This window comes from Hevea brasiliensis, chromosome 9, assembly GCF_030052815.1.
Source record: "Hevea brasiliensis isolate MT/VB/25A 57/8 chromosome 9, ASM3005281v1, whole genome shotgun sequence".
NCBI classification, from domain to species: domain Eukaryota; kingdom Viridiplantae; phylum Streptophyta; class Magnoliopsida; order Malpighiales; family Euphorbiaceae; genus Hevea; species Hevea brasiliensis.
In genome coordinates this window covers 73952628-73977648 of record NC_079501.1, presented here as the reverse complement: position 1 = coordinate 73977648, position 25021 = coordinate 73952628, and the positions used below count along the sequence as shown (strand labels likewise).

General features: G+C 37.2%; 1 protein-coding gene across 2 annotated transcripts in view; it reads left to right on the top strand.

Moving 5' to 3' along the window:
• LOC110670713 (probable acyl-activating enzyme 16, chloroplastic) overlaps positions 1-25021 on the top strand; it is a 94841-nt gene that overhangs the window by 50728 nt on the left and 19092 nt on the right. For both annotated transcript variants that reach the window (XM_058153799.1, XM_058153798.1), the window contains one exon: positions 24227-24364. In XM_058153799.1, the coding sequence (XP_058009782.1) occupies positions 24227-24364 (138 nt within the window). The remainder of the gene's footprint in view (positions 1-24226; positions 24365-25021) is intronic.

Sequence of the window (25021 nt, the reverse complement as noted above, 5' to 3'; positions counted from 1 at the left end):
AACCATACAAGGAAACCTAAATCAATAGGAAACTAATAAAAATGAGGAACAAGATATACAAAAGAAGACAAAATAATAAGGGAAAAAATAATAATCCTTATAATGTAGGTGAGAATTAGAGAAATAGAGAAGAAGAAAAGAGATTTTGTGAAAAAATTAGCTTGCTTATTTTCTCAAGCTATGATTGTACATATATATACACAATTACAGTCTCCTATTAGGGAAGAATACACAATTTTCGTAATAAAGAGATTCCTTTATTATAGGGATTATTCTCTTTATTATAGGGATTACATCAATCTAATCTCTAAATTTTTATTCTAACATATTAATCCCTTGATTATAAGGATTTACATCAATCTAATCTATGCATTCCTATTCTAACACTTCCTCTCAAGCTGGAGCATACGTATTGTATGCTCCTAGCTTGTTATAGATATACTCAATTCTAGTCCCTCAAAGAGATTTAGTGAGAATATCAGCTAATGATCATTTGAACTGACAAAACTTGTAGCAATACATGCAGACTTGATCTTTTGTCTAATAAAGTGACAATCTATCTCTATATGCTTTGTCCTTTCATGAAACACTGGATTAGAAGCTACATATAATGCGGCTTGATCGTCACAAATTTGCTTCATTTGTTCACCTCCACACTTTAACTCATGAAGAAATTGTTTTAACCACATAAGTTCGTATGTAGCCAAAGCCATACCTCTATACTCTGCTTTTGCACTTGACTTGGCCACTATATCTTGCTTCTTACTTTTCTTGGATATTAGATTCCCTCCAATTAGAATGCAATACCTTGAAGTTGATCTTCTATATGAAGGAGATCCTGCTCAATTTGCATTAGAATACCCTACAATCTGTGTATGTCCCCTATCTTTATATAATAGACCATGTCCTGGGGTTCCTTTAATATATCTGAGAATCCGAACTAGTGCGCTTCAATACCTATCACAAGCTGTTTGTAGGAACTAGCTAACCACACTTACTGCAAAAGAGATATCTGGTCGTGTGATTGTGAGGTAATTTAACTTACCAACAAGTCTTCGAGACTAGCCAGGATCTTCAGAGGTTCCCTCTATCCAGGAACAAGTTTAATGTTTGGGTCCATGGGAGTATCAATAGGTTTACAATCAAACGTGCCGGTTTCTTTTAATATATCCAATGCATATTTCCTTTGTAAAATAGCAATACCTTATGAATGAGGGAAACGCCTTACCGAAACTACCTTCATGGAAACGCCTTCTCACTAGAATCCAATCCTATTCTAAAGTGAAGCTTTATAGTAATTAGCTTCCATCTTGTTCCTTTTACACAACTTCATCCTTTTACACCCCTCCTACCCATTTTTGTTTCTTTTACTCCTTGTTCATGTCTTCCACTGTTTTTGTTTTCAACAACTCTCTTTTACTTTTATCCCACTTTCACCTTGCCTCACACTTATAGCTTCCCATCATGGAAGTCCATGTTAATGACCTAGTCACCAAAACACAAAAACATCAATGCAGTGATAAGACTGTTGAGATTAGAGATAATTGAAGAATTTTTTGATGTATTTCACAGTGTTACAATGATTCAAATTTATACACAAAGGCTATAGCCTTAATAGGAAATAAAATAAAAGCTAATAAATACAAATATCCCTAATATCACTAATTTACATTCTAAGTTACAGCTAATGCACTAATTAAGGGATTCCAACACTCCCCCTCAAGTTCGTTCATGTATGTTGCGCATGCCCAACTTGCAAACTAGGGTATTAAACACCTTACAACTTAACCTTTTAGTGAACACATCAGCTAACTGATCTTTCGAACCTACGTAAGAGACACTTAAGGAACCATCCACAATTTTTTCTTGTATTAATTGTCTATCAATCTCTATATGCTTGGTCCGATCATGCTAAACTGGATTATGACCTATACTGATTACAACTTTGTTATCACAAAACAAAAACAAACCATTAGCTTCAAACAATTTTAATTCTTCTATCAGCTTCCGTAATCACAATAACTCACAGATAGCTTAAGCCATTGCCCTAAATTCTGCTTCTTCACTGGATCTAGCTGTCACATTTTGCTTTTTACTTCTCCAGGTGACTAGATTACCACCAACAAAGGTACAATATCCTCATATTGATCTCCTATCATCAAGAGCCCAATCTGCATCTGTAAAGGCTTTAATCTGAAGGCGACCATGCTTTGAGAAAAGAAGTCCTTTCCCAGGTGTAGATTTTAGGTATCGCAAGATGCGGAAAACAACCTCCAAATGAGATTCACGAGGATCATGCATATACAGGCTCACTAAACCAACTGCATATGCTATGTCCTGTTTAGTGTGCGAAAGATAAATTAGTTTGCCAACCAACCTCTGATATCTCCCCAAATCCATTGATTTTCCAACTCCAGCTTGCAATTTATGATTGGCCTCAATAGGAAACTCTGTTGGTTTACAGCCCAGCATTCCTGTTTCTTCCAACAGATCCAAGATATACTTTCTTTGAGAAATAAAGATTCCCTTATTTGATCTGGCAACCTCTATTCCAAGAAAGTACTTGAGCCTTCTCAAATCTTTGATTTCAAACTCCTGTGCTAGGCGCTCCTTTAAAAGAGCCATTTCTTCCTTATCGTCACCAGTTACCACAATATCATCCACATAGACAATAAGTAGTGTGATTTTGCCTCTACGATGCCTCATAAACAAGGTATGATCAGCATTGCTTTGGCAGTATCCAAAGGAGATCATCACTTTACTGAACCTATCAAACCATGCTTCAGATGACTGTTTTAGACCATAAAAAGCCTTTTTCAATATGCAAACTTTCCCTCTAGTCTTCTTATCATCAAACCCTGGAGGAATTTCCATATACACTTCTTCTTCCAAGTCACCATGTAAAAGGCATTTTTAACATCAAACTGCTGCAAATCCCACTCAAGATTCGCTGCACATGACAATAAAATTTTGATGGTATTCATTTTAACAACAGGAGCAAAGGTCTCTTGGTAATCTACTCCGTATGTCTGTGTGAAGCCTTTTGCTACCAGTCTAGCCTTATACCTCTCAATTGAACCATCTGCTCTATACTTCACAGTGAACACCCACTTGCATCCAACTGGCTTCTTTTCCAGTGGGAGAATAACCAGTTCCCATGTCTCATTCTTTGCCAAAGCTTTCACCTCCTCCACCATAGCTACCCTCCATTTTGGATCAAGGCAAGCTTTCTTCCAATCCTGTGGAATAGAGACAGAGGAAACAGACAGTAAAAAGGCTCTGTAGGATGGAGACAGAGAATTTCAGGAGATAAAATTAGAAATGGTATGTTTAGTACAGGTCCTAACACCTTTCCGGAGAGCAATAGGAATATCAAGTTCATTATCAGAAGAAAGAAGAATAGACTGAGAATCAAAATTAGACTCAGCAGGAGTCAAAGGAGACTCATCACATACCTCAAGATGTCCAAGAATTGAATCCAGGGATTCCGATTGATTAGCAGTCTCCTGCTCGATGGCTATATCTGTCTTGTTTCGTCGAGTATATGTTCTCAAATCTGGCCTTTTCAGTCTTTCTCGAGATTTAGGTGACTCTCCCTGAGTTTCATTGTTAGGTATAGGCTCTAAACCCAGATTCTCCCCCTGAAATTGAAGGTTGGGAGAGGATGAGGATGAAGGAAAATACACCTCTTCCTTCCTATGCTCCCCCTGAAGAGGTGGATGGAAATAAGATTCAGATTCCCTGAAGGTAACGTCCATACTCACAAAATATTTTCATGAAGGAGGATGATAACACCTATATCCCTTCTGAGTGCTAGAATAACCAACAAAAACACATTTCAGGGCTCGAGGTTCTAATTTCCTACTATTAAGCTTATGAACAAAGCAAACACAACCAAATACCTTTGGAAAAACGGTATATGAATTTTTACCTTGCAAAACCTCTAAAGGACTCTTAAACTCCAATGTTCGAAGAGGCATCCTGTTAATAAGATATGCAGCAGAAAGAATAGCATCCCCCCAGTAAGGTTTAGAAATATTCATGATAAATATAAGAGACCTAGCAACCTCAAGTAAGTGTTTATTTTTTCTCTCAGATACCCCATTTTGTGAATTAGTATTAACACAATAAGTCTGATGTAAAATCTCATGTGCCTTCAAATACTCCTGAAAGACTTCATTCATATATTCTGTACCATTATCAGTTCTCAATATTTTAACATGAGCATCAAACTGTGTACTAATCATTTTATGGAACTACTGGAAACAAGAGAAAACTTCATTTTTCCCTTTTATCAAATATACCCAAGTTAACCTACTGCAACAATCAATAAAAGTCACAAACCATCTGTAATCCGATAAAGATACAGTTTGAGTAGGCTCCCATACATCAGAATGGATAGTCTGTCATATGCTTGTTAGCTCCAGAATCTATAACCTAAAAAGAATTATTAAGATTAGCAAGAAAAGCATTACCTGAGTTGACGAAGTTAGAAGAGGCAACTGTGGTGATTGCGATTCAAGTTGTGATAGCAAACGCCTTAGAGTCTGTATCTCTTCATTGGAAAACATCTCAGTGGTGGTAGTATCTTCAGACAGATTCACAGCCTCGGATACATTAGCTTGTGGTCTAGTAAGGCCCGTTCTTTTTCCTCCACGCCCTTTAGTGGGGCGTCCATGCAATTTTCAACAGTGTTCCTTAGTATGCCGGTTTTTTCCACAATAGTCATATTGTAGTTGATCCTTATCTGATGAACCATGTGACTGTTCACGTGAGGAATTAGCAACTAGCTCTGCCTTATCAACAGACATAGAATGAATCATAGCACTCCTCCTACTCTCTTCCTGCTGAACATAAGAGTATGTCTGTCTTAAGGTAGGTAAAGGATCCTTCCCAAGCACTTGGACCCTAATTTGATCATATTCCGTATTCAACCCAGCAAGAAAATCATAGATACGCTCTTTCTCAACCAACTTTTGAAATTTAACAGTATCTTCAGGACATGAGGCCTAAAAGTCCTGGTAAAAGTTCAGTTCCTGCCATAGATCACTCAGTTCTGCATAATATTGAGCAATAGTTAGCTCACCTTGTTTTCATACCATGAACCTTGTTTCGAAGCTCATACACTTGTGCATCATTCTCAACTTGAGAATAGGTTTGAGAAACTGCACTCCAAATGGCAGCTGCACTATTCAACAGTAAATACCCACGAGTTATATGTGGTTGCATGGAATTGATAAGCCATGACATGATAAGAGAATTTTCTGACTCCCATTGACTGTAGGTAGAAGCAGACTTTTCTGGTTTTTGCTTATCTCCAGTAAGATAACCCTGCAACCCTCTAGCTTGAATAAAAAGGAGACACGGTCTAGACCATGCAAGGTAATTTGTCCCATCAAGCTTTATAGGGCTAATAATTAATGAGGGATTTTCAATTGTAGTAGTTATTTTCCCTTCAACTACTGAATTGTTTGCATCAGACATGATTCAGAGAACTGATTAAAAAAAACAGTAGGCAAAAGACAAATACCCAAAAAAAAAAATTGCAAATCAAGAGATAGGGATGGGCTGAGCAGAGGCGCGATACACTAGGGATGTCATCGAAAAAAAAAGTGCGACCGGAAAAACCGACCAGAAACAGGCTCACTCCCCGGCGCGTGTACACGAGGCGGAAACCTTCTGTCGGCACGTGGGATCATGCACCTCACCAGATCGTGGCAACAATCTAGGCGAGGACCGGCGACGAGGTTCTCTTCCTTTCTAAATGGGCGGTGACAACCACCTCCCTCAACAGACCCGCTTTCAAGGCTTACCCACACAAACCCTAACTATTTCTCGTTGTTTTCTCTCTGAAAAAAAAAAAAAAATTGCCAGATAAAATGGCTAAGGCTCTGATACCATGTTGAGATTAGAGAGAATTGAAGAATTTCTTGATGTATTTCTCAGTGTTACAATGATTCAAATTTATACACAAAGGCTATAGCCTTAATAGGAAAGAAAATAAAAGCTAATAAATACAAATATCCCTAATATCACTAATTTACATTCTAATTTACTGCTAATGCACTAATTAAGGAATTTTAACATATTCTAATTTACAGCTAATGCACTAATTAAGGGATTCCAACAAAGACTCAGACTCTCCAACTAACCATTGATGAAGTAACAAACTACAGCAATCAGTGTCATACTTTGGTGGGGAAAAACATTTCTCATAAGAATATTACGGCTAGTACCATCAAAGCTGTATTGACCAAATCTGGGCACCTACGACAATGCTTTTGTGTCACTACCAAAAGCTCAAATCTGCTTGCTTTTGGGTTTGAACATGAAGTAGATGCCCACTACATTTTGCTCAATAGACCATGGTCTATGCATAACCAGCTTATCTCGATTCATGAATGGCCACCTGATAAGCCATTTGAAGAAATATCCTTTGACAGCTCTCCCTTTTGGGTTCAAGTACATGGTCTGCCTCCTAACCAAATGAACTCAACAAATGCAAGGATGATTGGGGCACTGTTAGGAGAAGTTGTAGTTGTGGACTTGTCACAGGATGGGATCATTGGAGTGCCGCTGTTTCTATGAATTCGAGTTAACATTCAGGTAAACAATCCTTTTCTTACTGGAACAAAAGGCCAGATGGAACAGTACGCTGGGTAAGATTTAAGTTTGAAAAACTGCTAGATATATGCTTCACTTGTGGTACAATTGGTCATATTAGCCGCATATGCCCTTCCAATGAATTAACAGATGATGCAGATAATTCCCCGGATATGGATAAATTTTGACAACTGCCCCTTAACTTATCAAGTTATAACATTACAGTCCCTCAATTTAAAAATGTAATATAAAACCCTATCAACTTTCAAATTTTGCACAGTAAAATCTTTCTAACCTCCAATTACCAGTTTTTCAGTTAGACGCTGACCTGAACAGTTTCAGCATAGAGCTTAGTATTTTTCTTTTTTTCTCTCAAGTCATGTGTAAATTTAATCATTCTTCTTTCTATAGACAGAACAATTTTTCATGCGTAAATAGAATAATTTTACACTTTGCATAGGAGAGGAGAGAAAAATATTGACTAAGCACCATACGAGAGCTATCCACATCAGTTTATAACTGAAAAATCAGTAATTAAAAGTTAGAGGGATTTTACTGTGTAAAATTTGAAAGTTTATGGGGTTTTATGTTACATTTTAAAGTTAAAGGATTGTAGTGTTATAACTATATAAGTTCATGGACAATTGTTGAAATTTATCCCCCGGATATCAAAAAACAATTTGGTCACTCGTTAAGAGCTAATTTAGCCCTCCCAGAAAGCCTCCTTCCCTGCAATCACTCACAATTAAACCCTCAAAACCATCTTTCACACATGCAAAAGAGACTCTTAACACTTGTTTCACCTTTTGCTATCCCAGCCCATACCATTCATAATATTTCCCAAGCACCCCCCTTTTACACGATAGTTACTGCCTCAACATATCCAACCTCTAGTTTTCCCACCCAAAACTGTTCTCAACAATCTTCCTATCCCATAAACAGATTCTCCCTCCCTGTATGTACCCAGTAACATCATATCCACAGGCAGAGAACCAGTTATCCCACATTCCCAGATCCAAGTCCAAGCAATTCCGTTGTCTCCTTCATCTTTCAAAATTTCAAAACTGTTACCTATGGAAGCCTTGACTGCCGAAATTCTAGGTCCAACCAAAGACTCTCCTCCAGCGACCAAAAAATCCATAGTGGACAATTTGTCACCAGATAACTCTCTGCCATTGCCTTTCCAAACCATTTCTCCAAATTTCCATTTCAATGTATCTCCACCTGACACCACCTTGAGACATGTGCGAAGAGCAACCTAATCTGTTGACCCTATTGCCTTAGACCAAATCCCAGTCCTTTTTGCAGATTACCTTGCCCCACGTGGAATCAAAGATGTTAATGCAAAACAGATTCTTGAAGATTTCCCATTCCTCTCTCAACATTTTCAGCTTGTTGCCTACAATCTCATGATAAGTCAGACTCATATCCCTTCTGAATCACCCCTCCATACCTACCAAACAAGGAAAGCCACCCTTTTTGAGCCTAACACCAAATCTCCTAACTCTTCTATACCCTTAAAAGACAAACCTAACACCAAGGCCTCAGCTGAATTTTTTCAAAGCCCATTATCTTCTCAACCTAAGCCCAGTTATGATTCTGCTTTCGCTGGGCCATCCTTTTCTTTTGGATCAATTGAACCCAACTCTTTTGACCAAGGAACCAAAAAATCCTTTACTCCCGATCGAGTCTCTTTGAACAAACCCACTTCCAAATGGCATCATCGAAAACAAGACATCATGACACATTGTGGGCATATTCAAGTCTCACCGCAAACTCTTGGACCTGAACGAAGTGATTAAAATCAACTTTGACACTGCAATAGACAAGGCAAAGAAGATGGGTTCTGTTGCTATAATTGCTCGAGACTCCAACAAAATCATTCTTGGATGGCACTGTCGTTGCTTCTCAAGAATTGTGGATCTGCTAATTTTGGAAGCCGTTGCATGTAGGGAAGCCATTCTCTTTGCTAAAGCTAAAAGTTTTTCCAATGTTTTCCTAGAAGGAGATTCCTCTGTAGTTATCCAAGCCATTTGAAATCCAACTAACAGCCTTATTTCTATTGGCGGTTTGGTAAATGATGTAATTCAGATTGCCTCTCATGTTATTAGTCCTTCTTTCTTCCATGTCAATAGGATAAGGAACATGGCAGCTCATACTTTAGCGAAAAAATGCCCACTAGATGATTCCTTTTACTATAATCCTTTGACACAATTCATGTTTGTATTCTCTTCCCTTCCCTTATAGGGTTGGCTTTGAATGAATCTTATCTTTGGAAAAAAAAAAAAAAAAAAGAAATTGTTATACCATTGCTAGGTTGGGCAACCTCAATGCTTAGGAAATATTTCAACTTTCCTAAATCTTTGGTTTGGAAATGACTGGTCAGATGCTGTTTGAGTTGGGTAATGCCTTCATGATCATCATCTGTTATGATAATATCATCAACATAAACTATTAAATAAATACATTTGCCATGAGAAGAATGTCGGTAGAAAACTGAATGGTTTGCTTCACTTCTATGCATCCCAAATTGTTGAATAATGGTAATGAACCAACAAACCATGCTTTTGGAGATTGTTTCAGACCATAAAAAGACTAGTGAAGTCGACACACCAATGCAGACTCCCCCTGAGCAACAAATCCTAGTGGTTGCTCCATATATACTTCTTCAGCAATTTCGCCATGTAAGAAGGTGTAGAAAGAGATGATTCTCCTTAATTTCAATTAATCTGTACATGGGTATATATATACAATTGATTCCTATAATTGTGTTCTACTAATTAGGAAGAAATCCTAAATAAGAAATCCTAAATAAGAAATCCTAAATAGGAATACAGAATACAGAATATACAGAGAAATAATATAGTGATCGACTTTCCATAACACTCCCTCTCAAGTTGGAGCATAGATGTTAATCATGCCCAACTTGTTACAAATATAGTCAATTCTAGCTCCATTCAGAGCTTTTGTGAAAATATCTCCTAACTGCTCTCCAGTTTTGATGTGTCCTATTGAGATGATATTTTGTTGAATCTTTTCACGAATAAAGTGACAATCAATTTCAATATGTTTGGTCCGCTCATTAAACACCGGATTAGAAGCAATATGGAGAGCAGCTTGATTATCACACCACAATTTCGCAGGCAGGGAGGTCTTAAAACCTGTCTCATCTAGTAATTGAAGTATCCACATTACCTTACATACTGATTGTGCCATGGTTCTGTATTCGGATTCAGCACTAGATCGAGAAACTACACTCTGCTTCTTGCTTCTCCAAGACACCAAATTTCCTCCAACAAAAACGCAATATCCAGTAGTTGACCTCCTGTCAACCTTAGATCCAGCCCAATCGGCATCTGAAAAATATTCAACATTCAAATGCCCATGATTACCATATAGCAAACCTCTTCCTGGAGCGCCCTTCAGATAACACAAGATTTGTTCCAAGGCTTCCCAATGAGCAACAATTAGGAAGACATAAACCGACTTACCACACTAACGGCATAAGCAATGTCGGGGAGTGGTAGTAAGGTAGTTCAATTTTCCTACTAATCTCTGTCTCTCTGGATCTTCAAACAACTCACTATCCCTGCTACTTGATTGTAAAGTTGGAGTCATTGGTGCCTTTGTAAGGCTTAGCACCTACTTTTCTGTCTGTCAATAGATCGTTGATATATTTTTTTTAAGACAAGAAAATACCCTTCTTACTTCTCATAACTTCGATACCCAAGAAATACTTTAACAATCCCAAGTCTTTGGTCTGAAACTGGGTTTGGAGGAATGTTTTAAGAGATGAAATACCTGCAGAGTCACTCCCAGTGATGACAATGTCATCCACATAGACTACCAGGAGAATTAGACCAGCCTCAGATTGCCTATAAAATACTGAGTGATCACACTTACTCTTTTGCATACCAAATTCCTGTACTGCTTCACTGAATCTCCCAAACGATGCCCTAGGACTTTGTTTCAAGCCATAAAGAAACTTCCGAAGCCTACAAACTTTACCCAACTCCCCCTGAGCAACAAACCCAAGTGGTTGCTCCATATACACCTCCTCCTGAAGATCACCATGAAGGAAAGCATTCTTAATATCCAATTGATGCAGGAGCCAATCATATGTAGCTGCTAAAGAGATAAACAAACCAATAGAAGTAGGTTTAGCTACTGGAGAAAAAGTGTCAGAGTAATCAACCCCATATGTCTGAGCATATCCTTTTGCTATAAGGTGTACTTTTAACCTAGCCACAGAACCATCAGGATTTACCTTTACTGTAAATACCCATTTGCAACCAATAGCTTTCTTACCAGTGGGCAAAGGCAATAGTTCCCATGTACCATTAGCATCTAAAGCCTCTATTTCCTCTTTCATAGCATCACACCAGCCAGGATGAGACAGTGCCTCACCAACAGTATTAGGGATAGGAACAGAGTCTAAAGAAGTAACAAAACACCGAGAACAAAAAGACAATTGATTATAAGAAACAAAAGAAGAGATAGAGTAAGTACATGAACATTTACCTTTACGAAGAGCAATGGGTAAGTCTAGATCAGAATCATGATCAGTATGAGGTACAGGATCTCCCAACGAAGTAGCTGGTGGAGGATCTGAGTCAGGAATTTCCAATCTCCTGGAATAAACATGAACAACGGGAGGTCGAGTAGGTCTAGAGACAGAAGGAACAGGCTGTGGGAGAGGACTATAAATTGGTTGGACAGTATATATTAAGAGATCATCCTCCTCCCCCTGACTTTCATACATAGATGATTGAGGAAAAAATGGAGTGGACTCAAAAAATGTGACATCTGCAGAAATAAGATAACGATTAAGAGTAGGAGAAAAACAACGGTACCCTTTTTGGAGCCGGGAGTACCCAAGGAAGACATATTTGAGAGATTTTCGATCTAATTTAGTAACCTGTGGACGAATATCACGCACAAAACAGGTACAACAAAAAATACGGGGTTCAATAGGGAATAAAGATTTTGTAGGAAACAAATCAGTATAAGGAATATCCCCATTAAGGACAGAAGACGGCATACGATTTATCAAAAAACATGCCGTAGAAACTGCATCCGCCCAAAAGTATTTAGGAACTTTCATCTGAAAAAGAAGAGCACGAGTTACCTCAAGAAGATGCCGATTTTTTCTTTTTGCCACGTCATTTTGGGATGGGGTATCTACACAGGAAGACTGATGAAGAATGCCATTTTGTGTTATATAAGACTGAAATTGTGCTAAAAAGTATTCTTTGGCATTGTCACTTCTTAATATGCTCACAGAAATATTAAATTGAGTTTTTATTTCATTACAAAAGGCACAAAAGATATAAAATAACTCACAATGATTCTTCATTAAATATAACCAGGTAACACGAGAGTAATCATCAACAAAAGTAACAAAATAACGAAATCCAGTTTTAGAAGTAACAGAACAAGGACCCCAAACATCAGAATGAACTAACTCAAAAGGGGATGAAGCCCGTTTATTGACTCTAGACAGAGAAGGTAAACGATGATGTTTTGCAAACTGACACGACTCACATTCTAGTACTGATAAAGACTGAAATTGGGGACACAACTTCTTCATGGTAGACAAAGAAGGATGACCCAATCTACAATGAGCTTCAAGAGGTGTTAAGGTACTGGAGCAAACAAGCGACCGCGGTACATGATTTTCCAGAATGTAGAGACCACCTGACTCGCGTCCTCTACCAATAATCTGCTTCGTAGTAAGATCCTGAAACAAACACTGGTCAGGAAAAAAGGAAACAGAACAATTTAAGGTGCGAGTAAGTTTACTAACAAAAAGTAGATTAAAAGAGAATTTTGGTAGACACAAAACAGAGACGAAGAAATTGACGAAGTCGGGTTCGCAGTTCCAGAACCCATGACACAAGAAGTAGAACCATCAGCTAAAGTAATGATGAGGAAGTGAGATTAGGTAGCGGATAGAAGACTAGAATTACTGTCATGTAATGCATGCACTGCAATCAATAACCCATTTGGATGAGGAAGACACAAGGCATGTAGTGAATTTACCTGACTCAGCGATTGCAGTGACAGAGGAACTGGTAGGCTTTAGAGATGCCTGATACTGGGAAAATTATGCAAAATCCTCTGCAGATACCAAAATAGTTTTCTCAGAGGAAGATACTGTAGAATTCTCTGCTGCCATATTTGCCATCTGTGATCGCTGATTTTTCCCCTGAAGTTGCGGGCAATTATATTTTGTATGGCCAGGCTCATGGCAATAATAACAAATGACTCCTATTGAGTCCTGATTAGAACTAGCCTCTCCATTCTGTGATTACTTACATTGCTGTAATTCCTCCTCTACTTCCTCTTCTATTACCCTGTTGTCTAGTTGGATTACGGCTAATAAGAGCACTACTGGCAGGCTGTGAAGATTGGGTACTCTCTATATGAAGGACCCGTGTGAATGTTTCATGCAAAGAGGAAATCTCAGAACTGGATAGAATCTGAAATTTAGCAGTCTCATACTCTGAAGGAAGGCCTGCAAGAAAACTCATAACAGCCAGTTGCTCCTGTTAGGCCTGCTGAACTTTCACATCAGGACTAAAAGGCAACAATACATTAAGTTCCTCATATACCCGTTTAAATCCATAAAATAAACCGTGAGAAACTTATTCTCTTTCTCAGCACGGTAGAATGCCTTACAAACATCATAAATACGGGAGATATTCCTTTTACCAGAATACAAAAAATCTAAGTAATCCATCGATTCCTTAACAAATTCACAGTGATTAATTAATGTTATGGAATGTCAATCACTATGTTATGGAAAGTCAATCACTGTATTATTTCTCTGTATATTTTGTATTCTGTATTCCTATTTAGGATTTCTTATTTAGGATTTTTTCCTAATTAGTAGAACACAATTATAGGAATCAATTGTATATATATACCCATGTACAGATTAATTGAAATCAATGAGAATCATCTCTTTCTACATGGTATCAGAGCAGGTCATCAATCTAGGGTGACTATTTGTTCTCACTACCCAGCTCAGGAGAGACCTTGGCTGCCGACCGGCCGTTTCAACCCCGATCAACATAGCCGGCGTCGCCTGAACCCCCTCATTCCACTACTGTGTGCTATTGCCTAATCCAGTATACCATTAAAGGACTTCTGAGGTTTAGCTCTCAGATCCTATTTCGGTATTTGCTTGATTTGTGATTTTGGGTTATTTTGCTGCTATAAGCAATTTGGATTAGCGTTTCGGTTAGTTTTCTTTGTCTCTGTTATGGAAAGTCAATCACTATGTTATGGAAAGTCAATCACTATATTATTTCTCTGTATATTTTGTATTCTGTATTCTTATTTAGGATTTCTTATTTAGGATTTCTTCCTAATTAGTAGAACACAATTATAGGAAACAATTGTATATATATACCCATGTACAGATTAATTGATATCAATGAGAATCATCTCTTTCTACATGGTATCAGAGCAGGTCATCAATCTAGGGTGACTATTTGTTCTCACTACCCAGCTCAGGAGAGACCTTGGCCGCCGACGGGCCGTTTCAACCCCGATCAACATCGTCGGCGTCATCTCAACCCCCTCATTCCACCAGCGTGTCTTTGTTGCACGATCCAGTATAACCATTAAAGGACTTCTGAGGTTTGGCTCTCAGATCCTATTTCGGTATTTACTTGATTTGTGATTTTGGGTTATTTTGCTGCTATAAGCACTTTGGATTAGCGTTTCGGTTAGTTTTCTTTGTCTCAACAAATGGCAGACAATAAGAATCTTATTTCTGATGTGATTCCGGTGATGACTAAGATCACGGAACACAAACTTAATGGTTCGAATTACCTGGAGTGGAGTAAAACTGTTAGGGTCTATTTGCGTAGCATTGATAAGGATGATCACCTTACTAAAGATCCACCCACTGATGATACACGACAAACTTGGCTAAGGGAGGATGCTCGGTTGTTTTTGCTGCTTCGGAACTCGATTCATAGTGAGGTAATTAGTTTAATTAATCACTGTGAATTTGTTAAGGAATTGATGGATTACTTAGATTTTCTGTATTCTGGTAAAGGGAATATCTCCCGTATTTATGATGTTTGTAAGGCATTCTACCGTGCTGAGAAAGAGGATAAGTCTCTCACGGCTTATTTTATGGATTTTAAACGGGTATATGAGGAACTTAATGTATTGTTGCCTTTTAGTCCTGATGTGAAAGTTCAGCAGGCCCAACGGGAGCAACTGGCTGTTATAAGTTTTCTTGCAGGCCTTCCTTCAAAGTATGAGACTGCTAAATCTCAGATTCTCTCCTGTTCTGAGATTTCCTCTTTGCATGAAACGTTCACACGGGTCCTTCGTACAGAGAGTACTCAACTTCACAGCCTGCCAGTAGTGCTCTTATTAGTCGTAATCCAAATGGACAACAGGGTAATAGAAGAGGAAGTAGAGGAGGAATTACAGGTAACAGAAGTAATCAGCGTAATGGAGAGGCTAATTCTAATCAGGACTCAAGAGGAGTCATTTGTTATTATTGCCATGAGCCTGGCCATACAAAATATAATTGTCCGCAACTTCAGAAAAAAAATCAGCGATCACAGATGGCAAATATGGCAGCAGAGAATTCTATAGTATCTTCCTCTGAGAAAACTATTTTGGTATCTGCAGAGGATTTTGCACAATTTTCCCAGTATCAGGCATCTCTAAAGCCTACCAGTTTCCCTGTCACTGCGATCGCTGAGTCAGGTAAATCCACTACATGCCTTGTGTCTTCTTCATCCAAATGGGTTATTGATTCTGGTGCGACAGATCACATGACAGGTAATTCTAGTCTTCTATCTGCTTTTCAGTCTAATCTCACTTCCTCTACTGTTACTTTAGCTGATGGTTCTACTTCTTGTGTCATGGGTTCTGGAACTGCGAACCCGACTTCGTCAATTTCTTTGTCTTCTGTTTTGTGTCTACCAAAATTCTCTTTTAATCTACTTTATGTTAGTAAACTTACTCGTACCTTAAATTGTTCTGTTTCCTTTTTTACTGACGGTGTTTGTTTGTGATCTTACGACGGCAGATTATTGGTAGAGGACGCGAGTCAGGTGGTCTCTACATTCTGGAAAATCATGTACCACGGTCGCTTGTTTGCTCCAGTACCTTAACACCTCTTGAAGCTCATTGTAGATTGGGTCATCCTTCTTTGTCTACCATGAAGAAGCTGTGTCCTCAATTTCAGTCTTTATCAGTACTAGAATGTGAGTCGTGTCAGTTTGCAAAACATCATCGTTTGCCTTCTGTGTCTAGAGTCAATAAACGGGCTTCATCTCCTTTTGAGTTAGTTCATTATGATGTTTGGGGTCCTTGTTCTGTTACATCTAAAACTGGATTTCGTTATTTTGTTACTTTTGTTGATGATTACTCTCGTGTTACCTGGTTATATTTAATGAAAAATCATTCTGAGTTATTTTCTATCTTTTGTGCCTTTTGTAATGAAATCAAAACTCAATTTAATATTTTTGTGCGCATATTAAGAAGTGACAATGCCAAAGAATACTTTTCAGCACAATTTCAGCCTTATATGACACAAAATGGCATTCTTCATCAGTCTTCCTGTGTGGATACCCCATCCCAAAATGGCGTGGCCGAAAAAAAAAATCGTCATCTTCTTGAGGTAACTCGTGCTCTTCTTTTTCAGATGAAAGTACCTAAACATTTTTGGGCGGATGCAGTTTCTACGGCATGTTTTTTGATCAATCGTATGCCGTCTTCTGTCCTTAATGGAGATATTCCTTATACTACTTTGTTTCCTACAAAATCTTTGTTCCCTATTGAACCCCGTATTTTTGGTTGTACCTGTTTTGTGCGTGATGTTCATCCACAGGTTACTAAATTGGATCCAAAATCTCTCAAATGTGTCTTCCTTGGGTACTCCCGGCTTCAAAAAGGGTACCGTTGTTTCTCTTCTACTCTTAATCGTTATCTTATTTCTGCAGATGTCACATTTTTTGAGTCCACTCCATTTTTTCCTCCATCATCTGTGTATGAGAATCAGGGGGAGGAGGATGATCTCTTAATATATCTTGTCAACCAATGTCTAGTCCTCTCCCACACTGTTCATACGTCTCTAGACCTACTCGACCTCCCGTTGTTCATGTTTATTCCAGGAGATTGGAGATTCCTGACTCAGATCCTCCACCAGCTACTTCGTTGGGAGATCCTATACCTCATACTATCATGATTCTAATCTAGACTTACCCATTGCTCTTCGTAAAGGTAAACGTTCATGTACTTACCCTATCTCTTCTTTTGTTTCTTATAATCAATTGTCTTCTTGTTCTCGGTGTTTTGTTACTTCTTTAGACTCTGTTCCTATCCCTAATACTGTTGATGAGGCACTGTCTCATCCTGGCTGGTGTGATGCTATGAAAGAGGAAATGGAGGCTTTAGATGCTAATGGTACATGGGAACTATTGCCTTTGCCCACTGGTAAGAAAGCTATTGGTTGCAAATGGGTATATCTACAGATGAGGTAAATCCTGATGGTTCTGTGGCTAGGTTAAAAGCACGCCTTGTAGCAAAAGGATATGCTCAGACATATGGGGTTGATTACTCTGATACTTTTTCTCCTGTAGCTAAACTTACTTCTATTCGCTTGTTTATCTCTTTAGCAGCTGCATATGATTGGCCCCTGCATCAATTGGATATCAAGAATGCTTTCCTTCATGGTGATCTTCAGGAGGAGGTGTATATGGAGCAACCACCCGGGTTTGTTGCTCAGGGGGAGTTGGGTAAAGTTTGTAGGCTTCGGAAGTCTCTTTATGGCTTAAAACAAAGTCCTAGGGCATGGTTTGGGAGATTCAGTGAAGCAGTACAGGAATTTGGTATGCAAAAGAGTAAGTGTGATCACTCAGTATTTTATAGGCAATCTGAGGCTGGTCTAATTCTCTTGGTAGTCTATGTGGATGACATTGTCATCACTGGGAGTGACTCTGCAGGTATTTCATCTCTTAAAACCTTCCTCCAAACTCAGTTTCAGACCAAAGACTTGGGATTGTTAAAGTATTTCTTGGGTATTGAAGTTATGAGAAGTAAGAAGGGTATTTTCTTGTCTCAAAGAAAATATGTCCTCGATCTATTGACAGAGACAGGAAAATTAGCGCACCAATGACTCAAACTTTACAACTGATAGCAGGGGATAGTGAGTTGTTTGAAGATCCAGAGAGATACAGGAGATTGGTGGGAAAATTGAACTACCTTACAGTCACTCGTCCTGACATTGCTTATGCCGTTAGTGTGGTAAGTCAGTTTATGTCTTCCCCAACTGTTGCTCATTGGGAAGCCTTGGAACAAATCTTGTGTTATCAAGCTGACTTCATATTGCTTCTAATCTTGTGGTAAGACCTCTCTGCCTGTGAAATTGTGGTGTGATAATCAAGCTGCTCTTCATTTTGCTTCTAATCCGGTGTTTCATGAGCGGACCAAACATATTGAGATTGATTGTCACTTTATTCGTGAAAAGATTCAACAACAGATCATCTCAATAGGACATCAAAACTGGAGAGCAGTTAGGAGATATTTTCACAAAAGCTCTGAATGGAGCTAGGATTGACTACATTTGTAACAAGTTGGGCATGATTAACATCTATGCTCCAACTTGAGGGGGAGTGTTATGGAAAGTCAATCACTATGTTATGGAAAGTCAATCACTATATTATTTCTCTGTATATTTTGTATTCTGTATTCCTATTTAGGATTTCTTATTTAGGATTTCTTCCTAATTAGTAGAACACAATTATAGGAATCAATTGTATATATATACCCATGTACAGATTAATTGAAATCAATGAGAATCATCTCTTTCTACATGGTATCAGAGCAGGTCATCTATCTAGGGTGACTATTTGTTCTCACCACCCAGCTCAGGAGATGATTCTCCTTAATTAGTTGTAGAAAGAGATGATTCTCCTTAATTTCAATTAATCTGTACGTGGGTATATATATACAATTGATTCCTATAATTGTGTTCTACTAATTAGGAAGAAATCCTAAATAGGAATACAGAATACAGAATATAGAGAGAAATAATATAGTGATTGACTTTCCATAACAGAAGGCATTTTAAATGTCCAACTGATGAAGAGGCCAATGAAAGGTGACTGCAATATAGATAAAAAGACAAACAGAAGCAATCTTCGCTACAAGAGAAAAAGTATCACCATAATCAAGGCCAAAATATCTAAATATAGCCTTTAGCAATCAGTCGAGCTTTGAGACGATCAATTTTCCCATCTAGTCCTACCTTAACTATAAACACACAACGACATCGAGCTATAATTTTGCCATTTGGTAAGGGAACTATCTCCCAAGTACCATTATCATGAAGAGCAGTCATTTCCTCAATCATAGCCTGCAGCCAACCATCATTAGACATTGCTTCTGCCATAGTCTTAGGTATTGGGACACTAGATAAATTGGTACCAAAAGCATTATATGAAGGTGATAAGCAATGATAACTCAAAAAATTATAAATGGGATGAGGATTACCAGAGGATCGAGTACCTTTTCGACGGGCAATAGGAAGGGTAGCATCATCTATTAAGGGCTTGACCGTTGCAGGAGATGATGTTGGAATAGGCAATGAGTCATTGGAAGCAGTCTATGGACCTGTATCATAAGAAGAAACATCAATTAGGTTAGTTGGTAGAAAATTTGATTGAGGTCATCTTGAGTAAACCTGAAGTGGAGGAGAAAACTTTTGGTCAAGAAGAATAGGAATAGGAAGAGCTATAGAAATGGAAGTTTGGTTAACTGTATTTGGTGAAAAATATGTAGAAGTCTCGAAAAAGGTTACATTTGCTAAAACAAAATATTTATTGGTAGTTAGATCATAGCATTTGTAGCCTTTTTGCCTTTTTGAAGATGAGAATACCCTAGGAAAACACATTTGATAGATTTTGGTTTAAGTTTGTCTTTTCTTGGGGTAAGATTGTGAATAAAACTAGTACAACCGAATACACACAACGAAAGAGGAAATGGAATTTGATCTAATAGAGTACTGAATGAGGACTCTTGATGCTACAAAATTGAAAAAGGCATATGATTAATCAAATAGCAAGTAGTAAGGACAGCATCCCCCAAAAAATGAAGAGGTAAATGATAATGGAGCAAAGTATGAGTTGTTTCAATTAGATGTCTAATCTTCTGCTCGGCTACTCCATTTTGTTGAGGAATATGAGCATAAGAAGACTAATGTATCATACCCTAAGAAGACAAAGGTTTGAAAAGGAAGAGAAAAATATTCTCGTGCATTACACTATGCAACACTTTAATAGAAATACCAAATTGAGTACGTATCTTAGCACAAAATTTTTGAAATATAGAAAATAACTTCGAACGAGTCTTCATTAAAAATAACCAAGTACAATGAGAATAGTCATCAATAAATGTGATAAAATAATGAAAACCCAAAGTTGAACTGACTTGACTTGGACCCCATTTATTTGAATGAACAATGTCAAATATGGATGCAACCCGATTATTAGTTCCTTTTAGAAAAGAAGAACGAGTTTGTTTGCCAAGTTGACAATACTCACAATTTAAAGAGGATAAGTGGGAAAGAGAAGGAATCAGTTTCTAGAGTTTGGAGATATGTGGGTGACCCAAACGATTATGATGAAGATCAGGAGTGGCATCAGAAGTAAAGGCGACTGGAGACTTTGAGCTAGAGAGATGATACAGTCCTTGTGACTTACGGCCTATGCCAATCACTTTTCCCATACCTCGGTCCTGCAAGAACAGAATCAACAGAAAAGGTAATAGAACGGTTTAGTTAACTTGCTAATGGATATCAAATTATATGGACATTAAAACTGAATTTAAAGGTAAGGAAGGAAGAGGGTGAGCCTTACCTTTTTCTTTAACTACAGTTTTTGATCCATTAGCTAGGGTAAAATCAACGAAGTTTGAAGAAAAATTAAGAATAGAGAAAAGAGTTTGGTTACCAAAAATGTGATCTGAGGCACCAAAATTAAAAATCCATGACTCATTAGATGAAGACTTTGTCAAATGAGCAAAAATGTATTACCATATTGGACTACAGAGACAGTAGATGAGGACGATGTCTGCTATTTTATTGCTTGGTACTATAGATACTCATCATAAGTAGCCCCAGTCAAAATAACAGAATACAAGGAAGTAGTACCTTTTTCATGCATTTTTTTAATATATTAACGGGGACAGAAAAGAAAAAAAGCACAACAGAAGAAAAATTAGGCCTTTTTAGTTCTGATACCATGAGAATGTAAGTTTCCAACATACATAAATGATGTATAACATACATAAATGATATATATTAGGCAAACTCAACTCAACTCAACTCAACTAAGCCTTAATCCCAAAAATTTGGGGTCGGCTATATGGATTCTCTTTCTCCACTCTAAATGATTTTCGATTAAATCCTCAGAAATGTGTAATGCTTATAGGTCATGTTGTACTACTTTTCTCCATGTTAGTTTAGGTCTACCCCTTCTTTTCTTTCTATCCTCTAACCCAATGTGCTCTACTTGTCTAACTGGAGCCTCTATATGTCTACGATTCACATGGCCAAACCACCTCAATCTCCCTTCTCTCAACTTATCCTTAATTGGCACCACTCCTACCTTTCTCTAATACTCTCATTACGGACTTTATCTAGTCTAGTATGGCCACTCATCCACCTTAACATTCTCATCTCCGCAACTCTTATATTAGACACATACGACTCCTTCAGTTCTCAACACTCACTACCATATAACATGGCCGGTCGTATAGCTGTATGGTAAAATTTTCCTTTCAACTTATTGGGAATCTTGCGATCACATAAAACTCTTGTGGCACGTCTCCACTTCAACCATCCGGCTTTAATCCTATGACTGACATCCTCCTCACATCCCCCATCTACTTGAAGAATTGAGCCGAGATATTTAAAGTTATTACTTTGGGGCAGTACCACTTCATCCAAACTAACTCCTTCCCTATCACCAGTTTGGCCTTCACTGAACTTGCAATGCATGTATTCTGTCTTTGTTCTACTTTACTTAAAGTCCTTAACTTTATGCAAGAATGAGTTGCCAATAGTAGAATATGACGGAAAAACGGCATGCTTTATGTGCTTTATTTTTCTTTATGATTGATGCAAACCTTCAATGCTGATGTGATCTTGGATGTGATGACTAAAAATTTAGAATGTCATGCTTATCATTTTATTCCTTTAGTTCTAGTATTAATTTTTATTTTTGTGTTTCTTTTTCCTTTTTTGGGCCATAAATTCCAAATATTGAAACCCTGATCAACCATTTCTAGTTGTCTTACATCTATGTTAAAGCTGCCCTTTCATGCTTCAAATGTGATTGAGATTTTTTTCCTTTTCCATGTAGGATAAAGTGGGTAAAAATCAATAAAATTGCATAGGCCAACCAAGATATGACATTAGAAGGTTATTCTAAAATAACACGGAAATCATGATCTTGAAACTACATTAGAGCAAAGATCAATCCATGATTTTATTAATTTCCTTGATTCTTTCATGTAGGCTGTTGGAATTGATGAGATTTTACTTTAATTTATGGGATATGCTTATGAGAAAATTTTGTGATTGATTAGCTTAATTAGTGCTTGTATTAAAGAGTGATTTAAGGAATATCATATATCTTGTATCTTCCATTATAAAATGGACTCTTATGTATGATACCAAGTACAAGTAAATGAAAATGTAATCCTTTGAGATTCATTTTAATTCTCTACCTTTCTCTCCCGTTTCTTCTTTCTTTCTAAAAGCTCAACATGGTGTCAGAGTCTGCAGAAAGTTCTAAGGTTTCTACTTTCTTATTGTCCCCCTTCTTCACAAAGCAATGGGTTTCAGTTCTAAAAGCTATTTTCCTTCTTTAAGGTTTGAGCCCCAAAGCAATTTTTCTCCCAAATTCTCTTTCTTGATGATGGATCTGTAACTTTAGCAAAAATCTCATCAAGTAAGAGTGTTGGAAGAAATTTTACTTTAATTTATAAGATACGCTTATGAGAAAATCATGTGATTGATTAGCTTAATTAGTGCTTGTATTAAGGAGTGATTTAAGGAATGCCATATATCTTATATCTTTTTGAGATTCATTCCAATTCTCTCCCTTTCTCTCCCTTTTCTTCTTTCTTTCTAAAAACTCAACATAGGCTTTGATCCTTGCTGATCATAAAATGAATCAGAATAAACTTTCCTTGTATTGAAATTTGTCCAACTGGCTTTTGTTGATTTAAAAAGTTTTTTTTTTTCTTGGCAATGCAAGCAACAGGAGGCCTAAAGTAGAATTGGTATAAATATAAACCTGTCTTACAATTATTCTGTGAAAGTAACATAAGGCTGCAAACATCCCATCATAATCGAATGGAATTAATTTTGTCTTTTTTTTTTTGGTCAAAAGCATTTGTTTTTACAATTTTAATTAGGATTTGTCTAAATTTATTATGTTAAACATATTTTGGTAAATTATTTACTTCATTAATATGTTGTGAACTTCCATTAGTGGTCATAGGTCTGGCATCTGTCAATCATTCATGTTATTATTATATTCCCCAATTAGTTTAGAAGTTGAACTTTGCAGTTCTTGAAGTTAAGAGTTCAGGCTCTTATAGAAGAAGGATTGTTGAAGTGTATGGACTTGAGAACATTCCATTAGTGGTCATAGGTCTGGCATCTGTCAATCATTCATGTTATTATTATATTCCCCAATTAGTTTAGAAGTTGAACTTTGCAGTTCTTGAAGTTAAGAGTTCAGGCTCTTATAGAAGTAGGATTATTGAAGTGTATGGACTTGAGAACATGCACATGCATTTAAGCCATTGTTATCATAAAAGATAATTTTTTGATATCGAAAGCTATATTTGAGGTTATCTGATGCAATTTTAATTAGAGTTGTGCTCTTAATGAGATCTTAGCTATGATGTCTGAAAATGAAAATCTCAAAACATATTGCATTAAAAGTTCGCTTTTTTATTTTTGAGGCATCTGGCTTGCAATTCAAATCTGAATTGTTATGGATAAGATGAAAGAATGGAAATTTCACTTATCAAACCTGAAACCATACCATGTAAAATAGTCAGATGAATACAAGTGAAAACATCAGATAAATGTTCATGGTACTGTTCACATACCCTGGAAGTGAAAGAATAGCCTCAGTTCATTGGCCTCAGTAGTTATCCTTATCCAAATTCAACCTTTTACAACCTCAACCACAGCCACAGCCACATTTCTAATCCACTGAGGAAATTCAACCTTTTTTTAAAACGCTAGGAGGACATTCTTTGCTCTGTATGCTGTGTGTCAGTTTGAGGTGTTCATTTAGCCAACTGTCCTGCATCACTATGGAAAATTATCTACTCTTTCAAGTGTTAGAGATGTTATATAATAAGTTGAAGAAGCTTATTATTCTATTGTGAATTAATTTTTCCTTAGTTTTAAATTTTCCAATCACGATTGGAACATTTTCATGCATCTTCTTTTCTAGGCTTCCATTGGTCTAGTTCCAACTGTTTATATTATTTTTTCTATTGTCTGCCTTTAGATAAAGTGCTATACCGTGTAACAATGTTACAGAATTAAATTTTGAAGGTTCTTGGCTCAATTGGGCATCCGATTCAGCATACAGAATTTAAAATTACAGATGCTGAAAGTGGTGAAACTCTTCCGGATGGATCAAAAGGGATTGTAAAAGTTAGGGGGCCACAAGTGATGAAAGGGTACTACAAGGTGATATCTTCCTTAAAGATGCTCATATTTTTCAGCTAATGGAAGAAATGATATTGTGTCCATGGAAATAGTTTGAATGATGATTTTTCCTTTTCTCATGAACATTAAAACTAAAGCTGACTCATGGTAGTAGCATGTTTGCTGGGATGTCTGCTGACATTCTTGGTTTTTGAAGGAAAAGAAAAGAGGGAGTGCCTAGGGGAAGGGATTGAAATGTAGTTCTGAATGCAGTAATAGTTTCTGACAAACATGAATACAAGTTCTAAGTGGGAATTACCAGTAATTGGGTGTATATTTGCATTTATTCGTAATGATAACAGAAATAATAATTTTTAAATATAAATAGCCTGTCCCCATTAAGGTGGGAATTTAGCACCAATTTGACCTTTTTTGGCCTTTGCTTTTTGAGGGGAAAAAATAGAAACTTTTTTTTTTTAGCTTGTTGCATTCTCCGTAATCCAAATTGTTTTAGTTATTTGCTCTGTTTTAAAATAAGGATCAAGAAGAAGGAGGGGAAAAAAAAAAAGGCTGTTTTTCAAATAATCTTCAATGTCTTTCAATTGATTCATTCCCATTGTGATACCTCCACTATCATCATACAATCAAAATTACCCAAAATTACCCTCATTTAGTTCAACCTTGTAGAAAGAGATGATT